Source organism: Euleptes europaea, chromosome 11 (genome assembly GCF_029931775.1).
Source record: "Euleptes europaea isolate rEulEur1 chromosome 11, rEulEur1.hap1, whole genome shotgun sequence".
NCBI lineage: Eukaryota > Metazoa > Chordata > Lepidosauria > Squamata > Sphaerodactylidae > Euleptes > Euleptes europaea.
Window position 1 is genome coordinate 30,374,221 of NC_079322.1, and position 18,612 is coordinate 30,392,832.

Genomic DNA, 18,612 nt, shown 5'->3' on the forward strand with positions numbered 1-18,612 from the left:
ACATTAACCTCAGGCTATTGCCAGTGGCAGCACAGCCCAGGAGCTGTGCTGGGCTCGCCAATGGTAGTGGCTCGCACAGCGAGAGAGAGAGAGAGAGAGAGAGAGAGAGAGAGAGAGAGAGAGAGAGAGAGAGAGAGAGAGAGAGAGATGGCTCCCAGTAGGGGGCTTGGTGTGCCCACCCACTGAGAGGGAGAGAAGAAGAGAGAGAGAAAGGGAGTAGGGAGGCAGCTCCACCGCAGTGATGGCGTTCAGGAGCCGTTGGGAGGCCTGTCCAGCTGCAGCTGGGCTGGAAGGGGAGCAGGGGAAGGGGGAGATGGGATTCCCCCCCACAAGGTTTGCAGGCCCCCACTTGTAGCATGGTGTAGTCGTTGAGAGTGGACTCTAATCTTGAGAACCGGGTTCGATTCCCCACTCCTCCACATGAGCGGCAGAGGCTAATCTGGTGAACCGGGTTGGCTTCCCCACACCTCCACATCAAGCCAGCCGGGTGACCTTGGGCTAGTCACAGTTCTTTCAGAAATCTCTCAGCCCCACCTACCTCACAAGGTCTCTGTTGTGGGGAGAGGATGGGAAGGAGATTATAAACTGGCTTGATTCTCCTTAAAAAGTAGAGAAAGTCAGCATATAGAAACTCACTCTTATTATTTTACAAAGTACAGAATTTTATTAGTATTATTATTGTGTTCTATCACGTGGCTCTGTTGTTGATTTTTTGACAGGGCCTTACTGAATAGATCTTAAAAGTGCAAAAACATGATGGACTTCATTGGATTCAAGGTTTCCATTCCACTAGTAGTGCAGAATTCTTCCAGCAGAACACACCTCTTCTGAATCAGACTTTATCTGTAGTCACAGACCATCAAATATCCCCCCAAAATTGTAATTAAATAAACCTCTTCTGTTGGAACAATGCCTGTTGTGCTGGTGGAAGTTCTCTTACACCGGAGAATGACTCTACCGATTACAGAACAGAAATGTTGGATCTATCCATATTTCTTATACCCAAAACTAAACTAGCAGTCTAAATTACTTTTGTGAAATTTAGACACAATATAAATTGTGTCTAAATTACACAAAATAAATAGTCAAACTTGTTGGGTTTTGAATAGCGAGTTTCATTGTATTTCAGTCACTCAAGGGTTAAACTGTTTGTAACCAAGCTGACCAGATCAAAGGTGATGTGACCTACAGTATGTGTCAAATAGCCATTGGCTAAACAGGACAGTTGTAAAGGTATTTGCATACCAGGAGCTTCTTCTTTGTCTTACCTAGAAGAAGCCTCCGCCATTAGAATTAGACTTTAGATCTGACCATGTGAAGATGTAAACTATAGAACTCCCACTTTGGGATGTGATAGGAAACTTAGAATGTAGAAAGAGATTTATTATTTTACATCCAAGTTACCCTTTCCTGAAGTTAGTAAGTAAAGGTGATTTTTACTAAGAGAAATGACTGCGTGTCTTTCTTTGTGTGCGTGCAACCTTAATTAGCTTCTGCCGGTGATTCCATTAATATTCAACGATCCATTTCCTCTATTAAGGGTAAAATTCCCATCAAATTGGTAGCATCAGACGGTTTGGAATATTAATATGAATTATTAATGGATTTTGGAGAAGCCAAAACACGCACAGCTTAAGTTAGGATTTTTCCAGGGAAGCCAAACGGATTACAAAACGCCAGAAGGGATCTTTTTCTCTGCAAAAGCTCAGCGGTTTATTCGTGTGAGACCTGAGGAACTCAGACCCAGCGTGCTGTAATCTGAGAGGAGGAAAGCTGCGAGGATGTCGAACCCAGACGACAGAGCTACAACGAGCACGGGAACTCCAGCCGCTCCCAACGCAACTCCACGAGTCGTGAGTGCAAAAGGCCCCCAAACTGTGACTATACCTCCCATAGCAAAAACACCATTTGCTTTATGGAAGAGAAATGTAATGTTTGCCTTTGAAGCTATGGATATTGAATGGGTCTTAGATAAAGAAAAGCCAGGAAGAGATGACCCAGAGTACCCTGATTTTAAGAGGGCAAATGCACAAGCGGTCTGCCTCTTAATGGGAACATTAAGCCAAAGTGAATCTGATATTCTGTTAAATAATGAAACGGCCAAAGATATAATGAAAGAGCTATCTGCAAAGTATTCTGTAACTTCCTCAAATCAGCTCATGGCAATGAAAGGAAACTTATTCTCAAGCAGGATGCCAGAAAATATTTCTCTGACTGAGCATCTAAGACAATTACAGACCCTGGCCGCTGAAATTCGTATTGCAGGCGAAACAGTGTCAGAAAGAGACTTTATAACAATTTTCCTAGCCAGTCTTCATCCCAAATTTCAGTCTGAAAGGAGAAACTTGCTAGGGAGAAAGGACCTGAACCTTAATGATCTTGTGTGTGCACTGAAAGAGTTTGAAAATGATCAGAAACGTTTAAATGAAGTATCAAGTGGGATCTCAGTGATGAATGTGCATGAAAGAAAGATTTTTAAATGCTTTACGTGTGGGAAAATTGGTCACAGAAGTTTTCAATGCCGAGAAAACATGGCGAAGGGGGGCCCCTCATCCCCCTCCCCCTCTTCTTCTTCTCACCAAAAGCCCGCGAAATCCAAACAAAGGCCGGAAAGGCAGCAATCGCGCCAACCAGCCACAAGAGGGAACCAGAGTACAAGTAAAAGGCCAAATGAGATGACCACGCTTATGGTTAAGCAAGCTTCTTGTACTGATTTAAAGTCTAAAACTGAATCCAAGCATGTTAGAGACATTATTCTTGACTCAGGAGCGGATTGCCACTTATGGTCTAACAGGGAATGTTTTAACCATATGGAAGCATGCAATGAGAAACTTACAGTTGCCAATGGAGAGTCAATCACTTGCAAGGAAAAGGGATCTGTGACTGTGTATATAGAGAGCCTATGTGGAAATGTAATGCAACTGAATTTGACTGATGTTTATCATGTGCCTAATGCCAAAGAATGTTTGATGTCTGTAAGGAAACTGAATAATGCAGATTTTAAAGTGACTATGGAGAAAGATGGATGTTGGTTAATTGACCCTAAAGGACGGATTTATCCAACTAAAGCAGAAGGATCTCATTACTGTTTGGTTAACATAGCAGATGAAATAGACACTTCTGATTCAGATTGCAATGATGAGGCATTGCAGGAAGCGCAGGATGAGGCCTGCGATTCAGAAACGGAGCATTTAGCTGCATATAATGGAAAATCAAATGAGATGAAAACTAAGGAATGTAATCATAAGGACTGTGTTTATGGATATCATGTGAAATTAGGGCATAGAAATTTCAAATCTGTGAAGCAACTGCTGAATGATTGTGATATAGCAGTAAAAGAATGCTTTGCCAGCCAGGAGCGATGCAGCGTTTGCATTAGAGGGAAAGGAACTGCCCCAAAGCACGTGCAGAGAGGCACAGATGTTAAGGCAGAAATTCTTGATGAAGTTCACTCTGATCTTATTGGGCCAATCAAAGATTCTGCTGGAGGATCTAAATATATTCTGCATTTTATAGACAGTTATTCAAGATATGCATATGTCTACTTATTGAAATCAAAGACTGAAGTAGTTGATAAGTTTAAGATGTATGCTGCCATGGTGAAGAACAAATTTAATAAAGGAATTCAAGTGTTATTCACAGATCTAGGAACTGAGTACGTTAATAGTCAAATGAAGGAATTTGTTGAATCTGAAGGAATTGAACATGTGACCAGTGTTGCATATAGCCCACGGCACAATGGACTCTCAGAGAGATTTAATAGAACTCTGATGCAAAGTGCGAGATGTATGTTGTTGCAGGCAGGATTGCCTGACCCCTGCTGGGGAGAATGTGTTAGTACAGCAGCCTATCTCTACAATAGGTCAATTTCTAGTACCATTAACATGACTCCATATGAAAGATGGAATGGCAGAAAGCCTAGTCTAAGACATTTGAAAGCTTTTGGAAGTCATGTATATACTTACATCCCGAAAGAGAAAAGGGGAAAGCTAAGTCCTACAACAGAACTTGGAATCTTAGTAGGATATCTCCCAAAAGGATACCGTGTAATGAATCCAAAGACATTCAAAGTTCAAGCATTGAATGCAGTGTACATAGATGAGAGAGATGTCATGAATGGAAAGCAAACCAGCTACTCATCTAATCCAGAGGACAGTGAAGAGGAAGAAAAGGGGATTCCGTTTACAGCATGGGAAATCATACCACCTGATTCTGCAGACAACCCAGAGACTGCAGGAACAAAAGGGGATGACCCCGGTGCTGATGGAACCACCTCACCCTCTCCAATCCTAAGAAGATCCACAAGGACTACAAAAGGAATACCAGCGCCTAAACTGAATCTCTATGCGGAAGTGAAAGGTCAGATGGAGCCCTCAAGTTGGGAAGAGCTGGAAAAGCTTCCCGATGGTGAGCGGACCAAATGGCTTGACGCAATTCGAGATGAACTAGAATCGCTGAAGAAAAATAAAACTTGGAAATTAACCACACTCCCACCTGGAAAGAAGGCAGTGGGATGTAAATGGGTTTTCAAACTGAAGGAAAATGCTGATGGAAAGATCAACAAGTACAAAGCAAGATTAGTCGCAAAAGGATTTACCCAGAAATATGGGACTGACTACACAGAAACGTATGCACCTGTTAGTGGACAAACAGCTATAAAGACTTTGCTGAGTATAGCTGCATCTAAGAACAAAATTGTCTTACAACTGGATGTCAAGACAGCATTTCTAAATGGAGAATTAACAGAGGAGATATACATGGAAATACCTCCTGGACTAATGGACAGTAATACGGAGAATAAAGTTTGTAAACTTGAAAAGACTTTATATGGACTTAAACAATCTGCAAGAGCATGGAACCACAAACTTACAACCTTACTGGAAGCTCAAGGCTTCAAACAAGGAAACATAGAGAGATGTTTATTCAGCAGGAAAGTGGATGATCGATGGCAATATATTTTAATTTTTGTAGACGACATTCTAATCTGTTGTGATACAGAAACAGCTGCTAAGCAAATAGCAGACAAACTGAACCAATCAGTAGAAGTCAAACTACTTGGAGAAGTGAAAAATTATGTTGGAATGGAAATTGAAAGAGATCAAGATAATGGATTCTCAATCAGCCAAAGGAGCAAAATACTGAAATTCCTACAATTTATGGATATGATGGAGTGCAAAACCAAAAATATTCCACTTGACCCATCATATATGAGTCTGGAAGGAAGTGAACCATTGAAGGACAATCACAAATACAGAGAAGCAATTGGAAAACTACTATACCTGAGTAATGTTAGTAGACCAGATATAGCTGTTGCAGTTGGAATTCTGAGCAGAAAGACCAACGCACCTACAGAACACGATTGGAACGCGATAAAACACCTGACAAAATACCTAAAGAAAACAATCGACTTGAAACTGAAGATAACTCCAAGCGATGAACCAAGACTCGTAGGATACATGGACGCTAATTTAGGTGGAGACAGAACAGACTGCAAATCCACAAGTGGATATTTATTCTTCTTTGAAGGAAACCTAATCTCCTGGACAAGCCAGAAACAGCAAAATGTTGTAACCTCTTCAACAGATGCTGAATGTGAAGCAGCCAGCAGCGCGTGTGCGGAACTAGAGGAAATACTTGAACTACTACGTGACTTCGGAATAGATGGACTGACACCTGTAACAATGTTTGAGGACAATCAAGCTTGCATAGCAATACTGAGCAGCGAAAGCGCCAGGAAAGGAAGAAGATTTCTTCAATACAAGACTGCCTCCGTGAGAGACAAGCAACAAAGAGGACTTTTGAAAGTGAAGTACTGTGAGAGCAAAGAGATGGTGGCGGACATTTTGACAAAGCCACTACACAAGCAACAATTTGAATATTTGCGTGATGCTTTATGTTTGTATGCCTGAATACTATGTAAACTCGAAAAGGGGTTTGTTGGGTTTTGAATAGCGAGTTTCATTGTATTTCAGTCACTCAAGGGTTAAACTGTTTGTAACCAAGCTGACCAGATCAAAGGTGATGTGACCTACAGTATGTGTCAAATAGCCATTGGCTAAACAGGACAGTTGTAAAGGTATTTGCATACCAGGAGCTTCTTCTTTGTCTTACCTAGAAGAAGCCTCCGCCATTAGAATTAGACTTTAGATCTGACCATGTGAAGATGTAAACTATAGAACTCCCACTTTGGGATGTGATAGGAAACTTAGAATGTAGAAAGAGATTTATTATTTTACATCCAAGTTACCCTTTCCTGAAGTTAGTAAGTAAAGGTGATTTTTACTAAGAGAAATGACTGCGTGTCTTTCTTTGTGTGCGTGCAACCTTAATTAGCTTCTGCCGGTGATTCCATTAATATTCAACGATCCATTTCCTCTATTAAGGGTAAAATTCCCATCAAAACTAAATAAAGGAATTAAAGCTTTCTTGAACTGTTTTTTTTTAAAGAGGAGAATATGACATGTTGGAAGAATTAGTAGCATGTTATTGCTGTAAGGGAGTTGGACCAAGGCAAGGACATTTTGGTCTGAATCCCCATTTGTGATGTTTATTTACAATACAATCCTATGCAGGGTCGCTTGATGCTAATCCCATTAATTTCAGTGGATTTAGACTGGAGCAGGTCTGCATAGGAATGCACTGCTGGTGACCTTGGTCCAGTCTCTCCCTCCCTCTCCCTCTCTCTCATCTATCTCTTTGGATTGTTGTAAAGCAGAAAAGATCCTCATCCTAGTGTGTCTCCCTGAACTCTCTGGTAGAAGAGTGGGATATGAAAAGGTGGGAAAGGAGAGGAGTGTGGGGGGAGCGTTGGTGGAAGAAAAGAAGCTTGAGAACACATAGCCCAAAAGCACAAAATCTGGCTGAAACAAATAGCACAAATTTATAACAGGGGAAGAGAAACTGAGAACTCTGAAGAAGTATCCTCTTTCATCGACACACCTGGTGTCACCGACATTACCTACCCACATACAGTAGAAAGTTGCTCTGCTCCTAATTTTGACAGAAATCTAAAGTTAGAGCAATAGTGAATTAACACTTTACCTGTCTTTGAATCATCGCACAGCTCATCTGATAATGTTGTGGATATGTTTTGTAATCCTTCAAACTGGTCCACATAGTAATAAGGTTGGTTTGGTCCTGCCATGGTCTGAAGTTCATCCGTCTTTGCTTCTTTTATCCCAATGGCATAAATCCCAATGCCATGGGCCCTGAGTCTTTTAGACACTTCGTCGAGTTCTGCTGCATCATGTGATTCACCATCAGTAATCACTATAACAACCTGAGGAACATTCCTGCGATGGCGACTTCCATGGGCCTCAGTGAAGAATGATTCCGAGTATCTAAGAGCCTTAGCTGTGTACGTACTACCGCCCAAAAGTGTGTCACTCTGGATAGCTGAAATAATAGCTGATTTCGTGTTATAGGCATTAAGGTAGAAAAGTTTTTTGGGATCATCAGAATACTTCAGAGCTCCAAACTGAACTCGGTCGCTGCCGACATCAGATTTATTGACCACGCCAACCATGAAGTCCTTCATGAGGTCATAGTTTGTGTCACCTATGCTTCCAGAACTATCTATTACAAATACAACATCTAAACGTGCTATCCTTTTGCACTCTGGAATCCGATCTAGAAGAGAAAAAGCACGCATTACTAATCTAGTTGTACATAAACATTATTTTTTCTTTAAAAAATTAATTTTATTTTATAAGGGAAATAAAACATATTTTATTCTTGTAATGACAAGCAAAAATTTATTGGTTATTGTCATGCTAATGCTGTATTCCCATTGTCCACACTTACCTAAAATTGGCACTGTCTTACATAGATAATCAATAAGTCCCTATGCATACCTACAGTACCAATATAAGTTAGTCTATAAGGTAATGGTAGAGTTTGATCACAGTTTTTACAAGAGAACTGAAAATTGTCTTGCCTCCTGCAGTACTTCATATGACCAGTGAACCTTCTCACATTACACACATTTATTTTGCCCCATATTACCTCTAGTCATATTTGCTCTGCAGGTTTTTGACACCATTCCAGTTCTTGTGTCTGCTGGCAAAGCAGAAAGGAAAGGAGAAAAGAGCTAACCTAGCAAAGTGCCTGCAAACCCAAAAAAGATGTCAGATGCCAGCTTTAGTGTGTTGTAAAGCCCCTACAACTCAGTCGCTGTGGAGAGAGTCAGCACACAGGAACTCTGATCCCCATGATGAAGCTTCTATAGTGAAATGCATAGAAACACAATAAAAACTGGCAGCTGGCATCTTTTTTTCCCTTTTCTGGTTTGCTGGCAAAGCTGCCATGGTAGCCGCAGCTACAAAAATGCCACTGGAAACAGGGAAGGAACACCAGGAACACTGGAAACAGGGAAGGATGGGTTGTGAGGCATGTAGTCTCAATCTGAGGATATTTAAATCTAAGAGTAAGAATGACTCCCTACTGGGGCTCCAAGGGAGTGAAGATGCAGGGGGAATGAGGATGAATTGTTACTGCCTGCAATGCGCTGCCTGCTTTTAAAACAGTCCTACAACAAAATCGTCTACGTAATATTCCTGACTAGGCAATTTCTGTTCTCTTTTGGAATTTACATCTTTTGAGGAGCAAAATTTGCAAGCCCATGTGGAAGACAAAATGGCTTTCCAAGAGAAGAGCAGTTTAATTTTCTCATTTAGCAAGCCTCCCTCTCCCATGCTAGACACCCAAAATAAAGGGAGGCAGTACTAACCGTCAGGGGGGTTACAGATGCCAAAAATGATGTCGCCTTCTATCTTCGCCAGAACATCAAAATTCTCCACATAAAACACCAGCTCAGATTTCCCACTTATCTCTTCAAGCTGTGTTTTATTGGCATTAAACACCCCAACTGAATAGATAGTGATACCATTCTTTCTCAGAGCCATGGCTGGAGCTGCTACTTCATCAGTTGCTTCCCCATCTGTGAGCAAGATGAGAATCTTGTTCACAGAGGATCGTGACCCTTTGGATGGCTTGAAATATTCAGCTACAAATTCCAATGCTTTCCCAGTATATGTTCTGTCATCAATGTGTGCCATCCTTTGAATTGCTTCAATTATGTCACTTTTTGCCGAATAATTGTTTAGCCGGAATTCTTCTTTAGGGTCGTCACTGAACTGAACAACACCAATGCGTACTTTGTCTAAGCCAATGTCAGATTTGTTTACCAGATCGCTCATAAAGTTCTTCATTTTATTAAAATTCTCATCACCAATGCTACCAGAGCTGTCCACTAGGAACATGACGTCAGCTTTCATTTCCTTACAGGCTACAGGAAGAAAACAAGTCATTATTCAGATGATACATTTAAAATTAAATAAATGCCACAAATCATTTTTGACCTGGTACAACAGAAAGGATACACCACATTGCACCAGTAAATATCTTTGCAAAACCTCTAAAGCAGTGGTTCCAAACCTTTTTTTGGCCATGCCCCACCTAAGCATCTCTAAAATCCTGATGCCCCCCCGTGACATTGTCACCAGCTGACCACCGTGTACATTCTGATTTTAATTTTAAAAATGTGTATGTCACAATATATATTTATATACTGTATATGAGGCCCCTACAACCATAAGAAATGCAAACAATTCACTGTTAATAACTCATTCTCAAATTGCCCCCCCTTAAAAATCAAATTGCCCCCCTGTGGGGCAAGTGCCCCACGTTGGGAACCACTGCTCCAAAGTCAGGATATAGTTAGAACCTTTTGTTGAGGCTGAAGGCATTGCTTCTTTAATTATTGTTTCATAAAATAAAGCAATAGGAACAAATATGGGCAGGTCATTTGAGAGCAACACACACATTTTTCTAAATAAATAATAACTATAAAATAATAAATAAATAAATAAATAAATAACTATAACCTAGGAAGGGCAGGGTTTGGGGAGAGGGGGCTTAGCAGGAATGTGATGCCACGAAATCCATCCTCCAGAGCTGCGGTTTTCTCCAGGGAAACTGATGTCTGAGTGGAGATCAGCTGTAATTCCAGAAGAACTCCAGCTCCTCCCCCCCCCCCGAGGCTGAAAAGCCTAATTGGGAGTCGTGTAATTCCTTCATAATATCTAGTTGAACTCTGAGTAGTTGTTAGACCCCTAGATGTTCATGCAATCTTAGAAGCATGGATCTGGGTTTGCTTGATATAATTGGTTATGAAACAAGGTTGTGTTTGAGAGAACAACCAGGAGTATTTCTCTTACCTTCTTCAGAACATACGTCTCGGACAACCTCCGCTTGTATATCTTTCAAGGAGTCAAATTGTTGCACGGAATAGAACCTTGAGCCTGCAATCTCACGCAGTTGTGTTTTATTAGCCTCTCTTACACCAATGGCATAGAGATTCACCTTTGCATTCCTCAGTGTGTCGGCAGGTACCTTCACATTATCATGGGCTTCTCCATCTGTCAACACAATGAGATGGCAGGGCACTTTGTTTCCACGTTGTTGCCTTGCCTTTTCAAACAAAGGCTGCATGAATTTTAAAGCTTCTCCAGTGTAAGTATCTCCTGATAATTGATTGATATTATTAATAGCTTTTTCTAAAGTGCTTCTTTTAGTGTACTCATCAAGACTAAAGTGCAATTTAATACTCGAAGCATCTGAATATTGCACAACTCCAAATCGAATGTGATTAGGTCCAACATTAAACAGCTTAATCACTTCGTTCAGAAAGGTTTTCATTTGATCAAAATCTAACGGGTGAATGCTTGAAGAGCCATCAATGAGGAAGTAAATATCAGCCTCTTCTGTGTCCATACATCCTACAAGAAAAGAGAGATTGTATTAGATACTGAGCCTAGATAAGCACAAACGTAAGCACAAGGAATTGCATCAAAGTGTTCAGTTATATATATGAACCACTAAACCTTATTGTACCAAAAGCTTGTTGAGAAAAATGCTACTACATTGGTGAATTTGACATTCAGGTGTGTACTGGAAAAAATATTGTTTTAAGAAAGGGAAGGAGTATCAGTTTTAAGAATTTTTGAAAATGTTGCCGTATCATGAAGACTTGTTGGGTTCCATTTTGATTGGGTTGGATGTCTGTTCATTGTTTTCCACACGCAAAAAATGAAAATTGGACTCTATTGCATTGAAATCCCTCCCCTCCTTATACCCTGCCCTCCTGAGGCTCCGCCCCCAAAACCTTCCACTGCTGGTGAAGAGGGACCTGGCAACCCTATCCATGCAATTCCTGGCTACCTAAATCTGCCAAAGGGGGGGCACCTGGGTTAATGCCGCCTTGAGAGATGGGGTAGTTGCCTTAGCCATGAAGCAGACTGTGGGACATCCACTATTAAAGAAGCCGACCCTGGATGCAAGAGATTTGAATGCTAATTATCAATCAGTCTTGAATGCACCATTCTTGAGCAACGTGATTGAGCAGGTGGTGGCTGGACAACTCCAGGACTTCCTGGATGAAGCAGTCTGCCTTCAAACCTGGACATGGGACTGAAATGGCCTTGGTCACCCTGGATGATCTGTGCCGGGGGTGAACAGGGGGAGTACATCCCTCCTTCTGACTTTCCAGCAGCTTTTGATACCTGACTAGACAATCTTAATCAGTGGCCTCATACAGATAGTGGAGAATTAGTGGACCTTGGGAAACTTCCCAAGGACGTTGCCTTCCAAATGGCGCCATTGCAAACTCTACCACTTTCCAAACAAAGACCATCATATGCCATCATAAGGTAATACATAAACGTCTGCCACGTTTCAGCTGATGGAATGATTTATTATATTCAAGGCTGTTTCTATAATTTGGACACACAAAGCTGCCTTATATTGAATCAGACCATTACTCCATTACTGTCTACTCTGACTGGCAGGAACTCTCCAGGGTCTTTCACATCACCGCCTACCTGTTTCTTTTACCTGGATATGCTGGAAATTGAACCTTCTGCATGCCAAACAGATGTTGTACCACTGAGCCACAACCCTTTCCCTTCTCCAGCTAGCTGAGCATTTAGTACAGCCAAAGTACAGTTACCCAGAACAAGAGAGAACTGAACTTCCAGTTTTGGAGAAAACATCTGGAGGAGAAATTTTGAAAAGCTTGATATGGAGAAGGAAATGAGGGGGGGGGAGGAAAGCAGTGAGATTTCTTTTACAGAGGAAGGACTGAAAGAGACATTACAGCACATTCTTTGCAGCGGTGTTATGCCAACGAAACAAAGAAAACAGAGGCTGGCCAAGTTATATAGGACTTTTCTTCAAGGAAAGGTTTTCAGCCAATGTCAAAAATAAACATGCTCAGGCCAGTTGAATTGGTGCAGTCTTTTAAGAAAGAAACAAGCAACAGAAAGATTAATTAGGGGTTATTAACTGATTGACCTGAAAGGCGTTACCTGTTTTGAGCAGTAATCTTCTTTCAGATTGGACATAAAGTGTGTCCTGTATTACATTGAAGAGTTTCTTTTGGAAAGTCTTGGTCTGATTTGGCAGGTCAGAAAATTTGGCAAGTTTTATAACATTTCGTTCCGGTGGATACGATGCTATCTCAGTTAATTGGGTGGTATTAGCTCCTTCGATGCCTATGGCAAATACTTTCACACCGGCCTGTCTAAGGAGACTAGCTGCATCAGTTAAGTTGTCATCTGCAGGTCTGTGGGTGAGTACAGTGACTATTTGTTCCACTCCATGGGACTTTCTGCTTCCAGCACGTTTACTGAAAACTCTTTTCCTGGTAATACTAATGGCGGCACCCAAATTAGATTTCCCTGGCCTTGGCGAAAGGCTCCGAATTTTCAGTAGGATATCAGTTTTGGCTGTTTCGTTCTTTAGCAATGATATTACTTGCGGCTCAGTGCTGTATGTCACCAGGCCAGTTTGTATACATCCTTCCTTCACATCGAGAGAGTTTATTGTGTCACTCAAGAATGATTCAATGTAGCGGGAGTTTTCAGGTGAAACGCCTTCATCCACCACAAATACAATGTCTGCAACTGAATCATGTAGACACTCTACAGGCGGGAGGAAACATAGCAAATATTAGCAACTGGTTTGGGGGGTATTGGTTTGATAAGACTTTGCAAAGATGACTATAACGTTATATGTGCATCCTCTTTCTCCTGTCAATGGACTTGTAGCCTTAGAACTGAATGGAAAGACGGTCTTCTACCCCCCCACCCACCCCACTGGTGTGTATAGATAGAGGGGGATTCTCTTTCCCTTTCAATGGCACTGCAGTGACAGTCAGCTAGGGTTGCCAGCCTCCAGATACTAGCTGGAGATCTCCTGCTATTATAACAGATCTCCAGCCGATAGAGATCAGTTCCCCTGGAGAAAATGGCCGCTTTGGCAATTGGACTCTGTGGCATTGAAGTCCCTCCCCTCCCCAAACCTTGCCCTCCTGAGGCTCCGCCCCCAAACCCTCCCACTGGTGGCGATGAGGGACTTCATCAGTCAGCAGTTCTACCTGCAAACTGTTTCACCCGCCGTTCATGCTTTTGGTGCAGGTTACAAGTACATTACTTTAGACGACTGTAAATTGGTAACTTACCTGTTTTACTTGTGCTGGTCATTGACTGTAATAAAAAAAATTATTCTATTCTAGAAGTACATTACAACAGCTTCCATGAAAAAGGCTCTAAATCTGCTTGGCTCCACATGTTGAAAAATAACCGAGCCCTTCTTAAATCATGCTTCACATGTTTATCATAGAGCTCAGATGCCCTGAAGTGATGTTTGCACTTCTGGTTTCCTAACATGCGGGGAGTGTCCTGACTTTTTCTTATCATGGGTATGGGTGAGGTTCTGACTGGGGCTGTTAGGACAACTCTAGCCCCCCCCCCTTCCTTTTTGAGATTCCACTGCATTGTTTTCCTTACCTGGTGGGGACGCCTTGCTAACATTTACTGTTATACTTGGTGGAGTAGGCGTTGAGGTGACCACAGAATGATCCATTTGTATCGCTTCTGCAATGACTGTGGACATATTTCGAGAAAATGCTGGGAGATCCTTTGGTGAAGCAAGGTTATAGAAAAAATGGTGCGTCGCCACTGATCGTAGTTCCTGAACAGAGGCAGCCTGCATTCCTAACGCTATTATCTTTATCCCCTCATCCTGCAGCCTTTTTGCGGGTCCCTTCACATCATCTTCTGAAAGGCCTGAAGTCGTGACCACCACAATTTGGTTCCTGTCTTTCCTCGGAACGTTGAAAAACATTTCGTGGACCTTTTGTATGGCATTCCCGGTTTTTAAGGACCCACCCTTCTGTGAAAAGTTCTTTTTAATGTGGTTTAACATGGGGTTTTTGCCTTTATAATCATCCAGGCGAAATTCAATGTGCACATCGTCACTGTACTGTACAAGGGCGATGCGATACTTGTTTGGGCCTATTGGAAGACTGCTGATTACTCTGTTAACAAACACTTTCACAGAGGGGAAAGAAGCCTTTCTGTCAAGAGCACTTGAGCTGTCAATCAAAAGGACAACATCTGTAGACTCAGAGGCTGAAAAAACAGAGAACTCAAGTTAGTGCATAATATCAACACAGCTATACTCAGACAATTAAAATGTTTGATTTGATCAGTGTTTTTTTGTAGTAAAATAATAATAATAATTTAAAAACCAGTACTCATATAAAGGGGTTGTGCAGATTTCCACTAATTTCCACCTCTGAACTTTGGGGAGCCACCCCATAAAAGGAAGAAGAAGAAGAAGAAGAAGAAGAAGAAGAAGAAGAAGAAGAAGAAGAAGAAGAAGAAGAAGAAGAAGAGTTGGTTTTTATATGTCGGCTTTCTCTACCACTTAAAGGAGACTCAAACTGACTTACAATCACCTTCCCTTCCCCTCCCCACAACAGACACCCTGTGAGGTATGTGAGGCTGAGAGAGCTCTAACAGAGCTGTAACTTGTCCAAGGTCACCCAGCTGGCTTCGTGTGGAGGAGTGGGGAAACAAATCCAGTTCACCAGATTAGCCTCCACAGCTCATGTGGAGGAGAGGGAAATCAAACCTGGTTCTCCAGATCAGACTCCACTGCTCCAAACCACCGCTCTTAACCACTACACCACGCTGGTACTCAGTACTGGTGAGTGCTGTCACAAGAAAAGCCCTGAGTTGGATCCTTTTTCTGCTCACGCAGGAGGGAAAAGGGGCTCATTTAGATCTCAAAAAGCCTATGGAGGCAATTATTGGGGAAGCTACATGGTATGTAATTGTAGTGAACCATGGAATCAGAGAAGATCGACCCTCTTTCCTTCAGTGTCAGCAGAAAAGCTGGTATACAGCTGTTGCACCCCTGGTGAATAATTTTTTTTTAATGCTATATTTTTGGAAGTGACCAAGGGTAGCTCTAGGAATCATGGGAAACTCTATAGTTTTATAATAGAATTTTAAATTACTCCTAGAGCTCCCCTTTGTGATGTCCAGTAAGTACTTTCGGTAAGTACACAAGGCTGCATTAAAAAAAAATTATCATGATGCTGCACCCCTCACCAACACTCCCTCCAGGCAATCCTAAGTTTGTAGGATCCAACCCACTGCAATGTGGAACTGTTTAAATAATGAAGATATATTTTTTTAAAACAATAACTCTTGGCATAAATACATACTAAAAGAATTTCACAAGAAAAAGCTACAAGAGCCAGCTCCAAAGGAGTTTACAATCACACCCACAGAACCAGCCCTCTTAACATCATGTGAAAAATTACTTGTTATTTTTCCAAAAGAATATTTAAGTACCAGGTTTCTGTGTTATAGAAGTCTGTGTCCCAAGAACAACGAGGAACAAAGTCAGAAACATCTTCATTTTGAGTACTGATGATCCAAGAGATAGACCTAGGGATACAGATAATAATATTATAATAATATTCCTTTGCTTATCAGCAGCATCACAGCTTTAGACCTCCAAATGAGCTTGTGGCTGGGGTAGGAAATAATTTGAAACTAACAACTCAGTGTTGCAAGTGAAATCTCGTGCAGTCTGAATCATTTATCATCGTCAACATTTTCAACAGAGAGGGTGCTAGTAGTCATAAACCTACTTCTGAAATGGAATCAGGGGCTGATATAGTGATAATGGCGTCTGACAAGCCCACCCTATTCTATGAATGGGTTCTTTTCAGCAATCAATGAAAATCCAGCAACTCATAACTAGTATCAGTATGCATATAACCCTCTTTTTCTTAGGAAACATAATAGAAGAGATTGACAGAGTAGTTGGGCCCAAGGACCTGATGGAATTGCCCCCAGCAGATTTTAAATTATTTGTTTAGTATGAAGTTTTTAAACTGCTCTTCAATCTGAATATCAGTTTGCCATTTTGGAAGAAGGAATGTGCTATTTGGGGTTGTGCAGTTCTTTGGATGTTGGCCAGTATCTGGCATATTTTAATGTCTCCTTTTATTTTCTTACTTTATAGTATAACCAGTGGCGACAAAGAGGACCATTAACAAAATCAAAGGAGTCGATTTACATGCTTTTCACAATTTATCATCTGTTCTTAGGGATATTCAAAAGAAATAATGGACAGATGATTCTGTGTGACACACACTATAAGTAAACCCCCACACATTTAGCTACTATTCTCAGCCAGCTGCTGAGACACATGAATCAGAGCAAACTTCCCATTAGGGTTTACTGTTTATGAAGTGTTTGTGGACACAACCTTATATTAAGAATCTACAATCAGTAAGAGTTTATAATCAATAGGAAAGTATAAGAGATGAAGATTCAGGAACAAAAGTTTCATGGTTTCTTTCATAGCATGTTCTACCCTCTTGACTTAGGAACTATAGTCCTCTCTCTGGGTTTGGGCAGCATTGCTTCTCTGGCATGCAACCTGGCCACTACTCTCTTCTTTTTGATGGCATTGTTCCCTTCCTCTATCATCCCATAGAGAGGAGGAGGAGGAGGAGAAGAAGAAGAAGAAGAGTTGGTTTTTATATGCCCACTTTCTCTACTACTTAAGGAAGAATCAAACTGGCTTACTATCACCTTCCCTTCCTCTCCCCACAACAAATACCCTGTGAGGAAGGTGGGACTGAGAGAGTGTGACTAGCCCAAGATCACCCAGCTGGCTTCATGTGGAGGAGTGGGGAAACCAACCCAGTTCACCAGATTAGCATCTGCCGCTCATGTGGAGGAGTGGGGACTCAAACCCGGTTCTCCAGATCACAGTCCGCTGCTCCAAATCACCGCTCTTAACCACTACACCACGCTGGCTCCCTGTGTCATAATAAGACTGCTCCTCTAATTGGACCCCTCCGCTTATTTCATTGGCAGTGGTCAGATTCATCACTGCCTACCCCAGTTGTTTCAAGGGTAGAGGCTATCCTTTGCAGTTGACTTAGAATGGCGGAAGAGGCTTAAGGAAACAGATCCGCATATTTTGCTGCACATCTTCATATCATCTGGCCTGGCAGCAGCCACATTATATTGTGACAGAAGGAAGAAATAAGCAGTCTCCCTCCTCTTGGCTAAAAAAAACACCAGCTCCATTTCCCCTCGCTGCTTTAGGTTTAAATGTTATTCATCTCAACATTCTGCTGTTCCAGCGGTCCATGTTCTTTTTGTTCAAAAATTAGTATGTACAACAGATGGTTTATATACGCTGATTGTAGTTTGACATCTATCCACATATATGTTTTTCTTTAACGAAACTTGATCATCAGTTTCAAAATGTTATGCTATGTAATTTGTGAGGGACTGTTGCTCTTCTTGCCAAACGTTAATTAGACTTCTTTGAAATCGAAAACTGCTAAGAAAAGCCAATTCTCGGTACGTTTCAGAAGAATTCCAAGTGGGTGAAAACAAGGCTGTAATGTGCCGGCAAACTGCATATTTTCCATTGGTATCTGGAAAAACGGATATATGATTGCAAAAACACTAATTTGTGAAGGACTGGCAGTGGGTGTGTATGAACAGTAGGTTTGTGTGTTGCAAGTAGATTTACTTGGGGGTGTATGCTATATACTGCCATTGAATCTGCAAACGGAAGTGTCCTCATGCAACTAAATGTGTATACAAGTAGATGCCCCAACCTGCCACTTCAAATTCTCACACACAACCTGGTTGTCTTTCTTGTCCTTTGTTATTCCTCTACTGATCATTGCATGCAATGATGTCCAAAATGGATCCCCTGGTTGTCTTTCTTGTCCTTTGTTATTCCTCTACTGATCATTGCATGCATGCAGTGCAAACATGTAAGTTTTAGCCCAGAAACAAAAAAAAAGAGAATGAGGGTCAAATAAACAAGGAAACAAAAAGCAACAAAATGCCAGAAAATCAGTGGTGCCCTCTATCCTGTGGTTCCTTTTCAAATTAAAATATAAATTCTGAACACACTGTGGGATTGCTTTAACATTTTATTAATTTTCCACATCTACATGTAAATATACATGCGCCATTAGTCCAAACCGGCACGCGCCATTGGCCCTAAGCCGGCACGTGCCATTGGTAACCAGGGGTTGTTTCCCCCCTATCACGGATCAGGGGGGAGTGGCCACGGGCGGCCAAGGGAGCATATAAGCAGGGCCGTTTGCACTATGGCCCCAGTTCTGTTCCTGTACTTCAATAAAGTGGTTGCTGTTTGAACTCCGTCTCCAACCTCGTGTGTCCTCCCCACGCGGACCTAACAGAATTCATGTAC

The 18,612-nt window shown here is 41.6% G+C and overlaps 1 protein-coding gene across 1 annotated transcript in view; it reads right to left on the reverse strand.

The window, feature by feature from the left end:
* The window catches only part of COL6A6 (collagen type VI alpha 6 chain), a 57,624-nt gene extending 41,841 nt beyond the window's left edge, over positions 1 to 15,783 (reverse strand). Inside the window, exons 1-6 of the mRNA XM_056857068.1 lie at positions 15,705 to 15,783; positions 13,848 to 14,471; positions 12,366 to 12,980; positions 10,218 to 10,778; positions 8,729 to 9,286; positions 7,042 to 7,629 (exon numbers count right to left, since the gene is read on the reverse strand). Of these exons, the coding sequence (XP_056713046.1) occupies positions 7,042 to 7,629; positions 8,729 to 9,286; positions 10,218 to 10,778; positions 12,366 to 12,980; positions 13,848 to 14,471; positions 15,705 to 15,771 (3,013 nt within the window). The 5' untranslated portion in view covers positions 15,772 to 15,783. The remainder of the gene's footprint in view (positions 1 to 7,041; positions 7,630 to 8,728; positions 9,287 to 10,217; positions 10,779 to 12,365; positions 12,981 to 13,847; positions 14,472 to 15,704) is intronic.
* Positions 15,784 to 18,612: the final 2,829 nt, after the last annotated feature.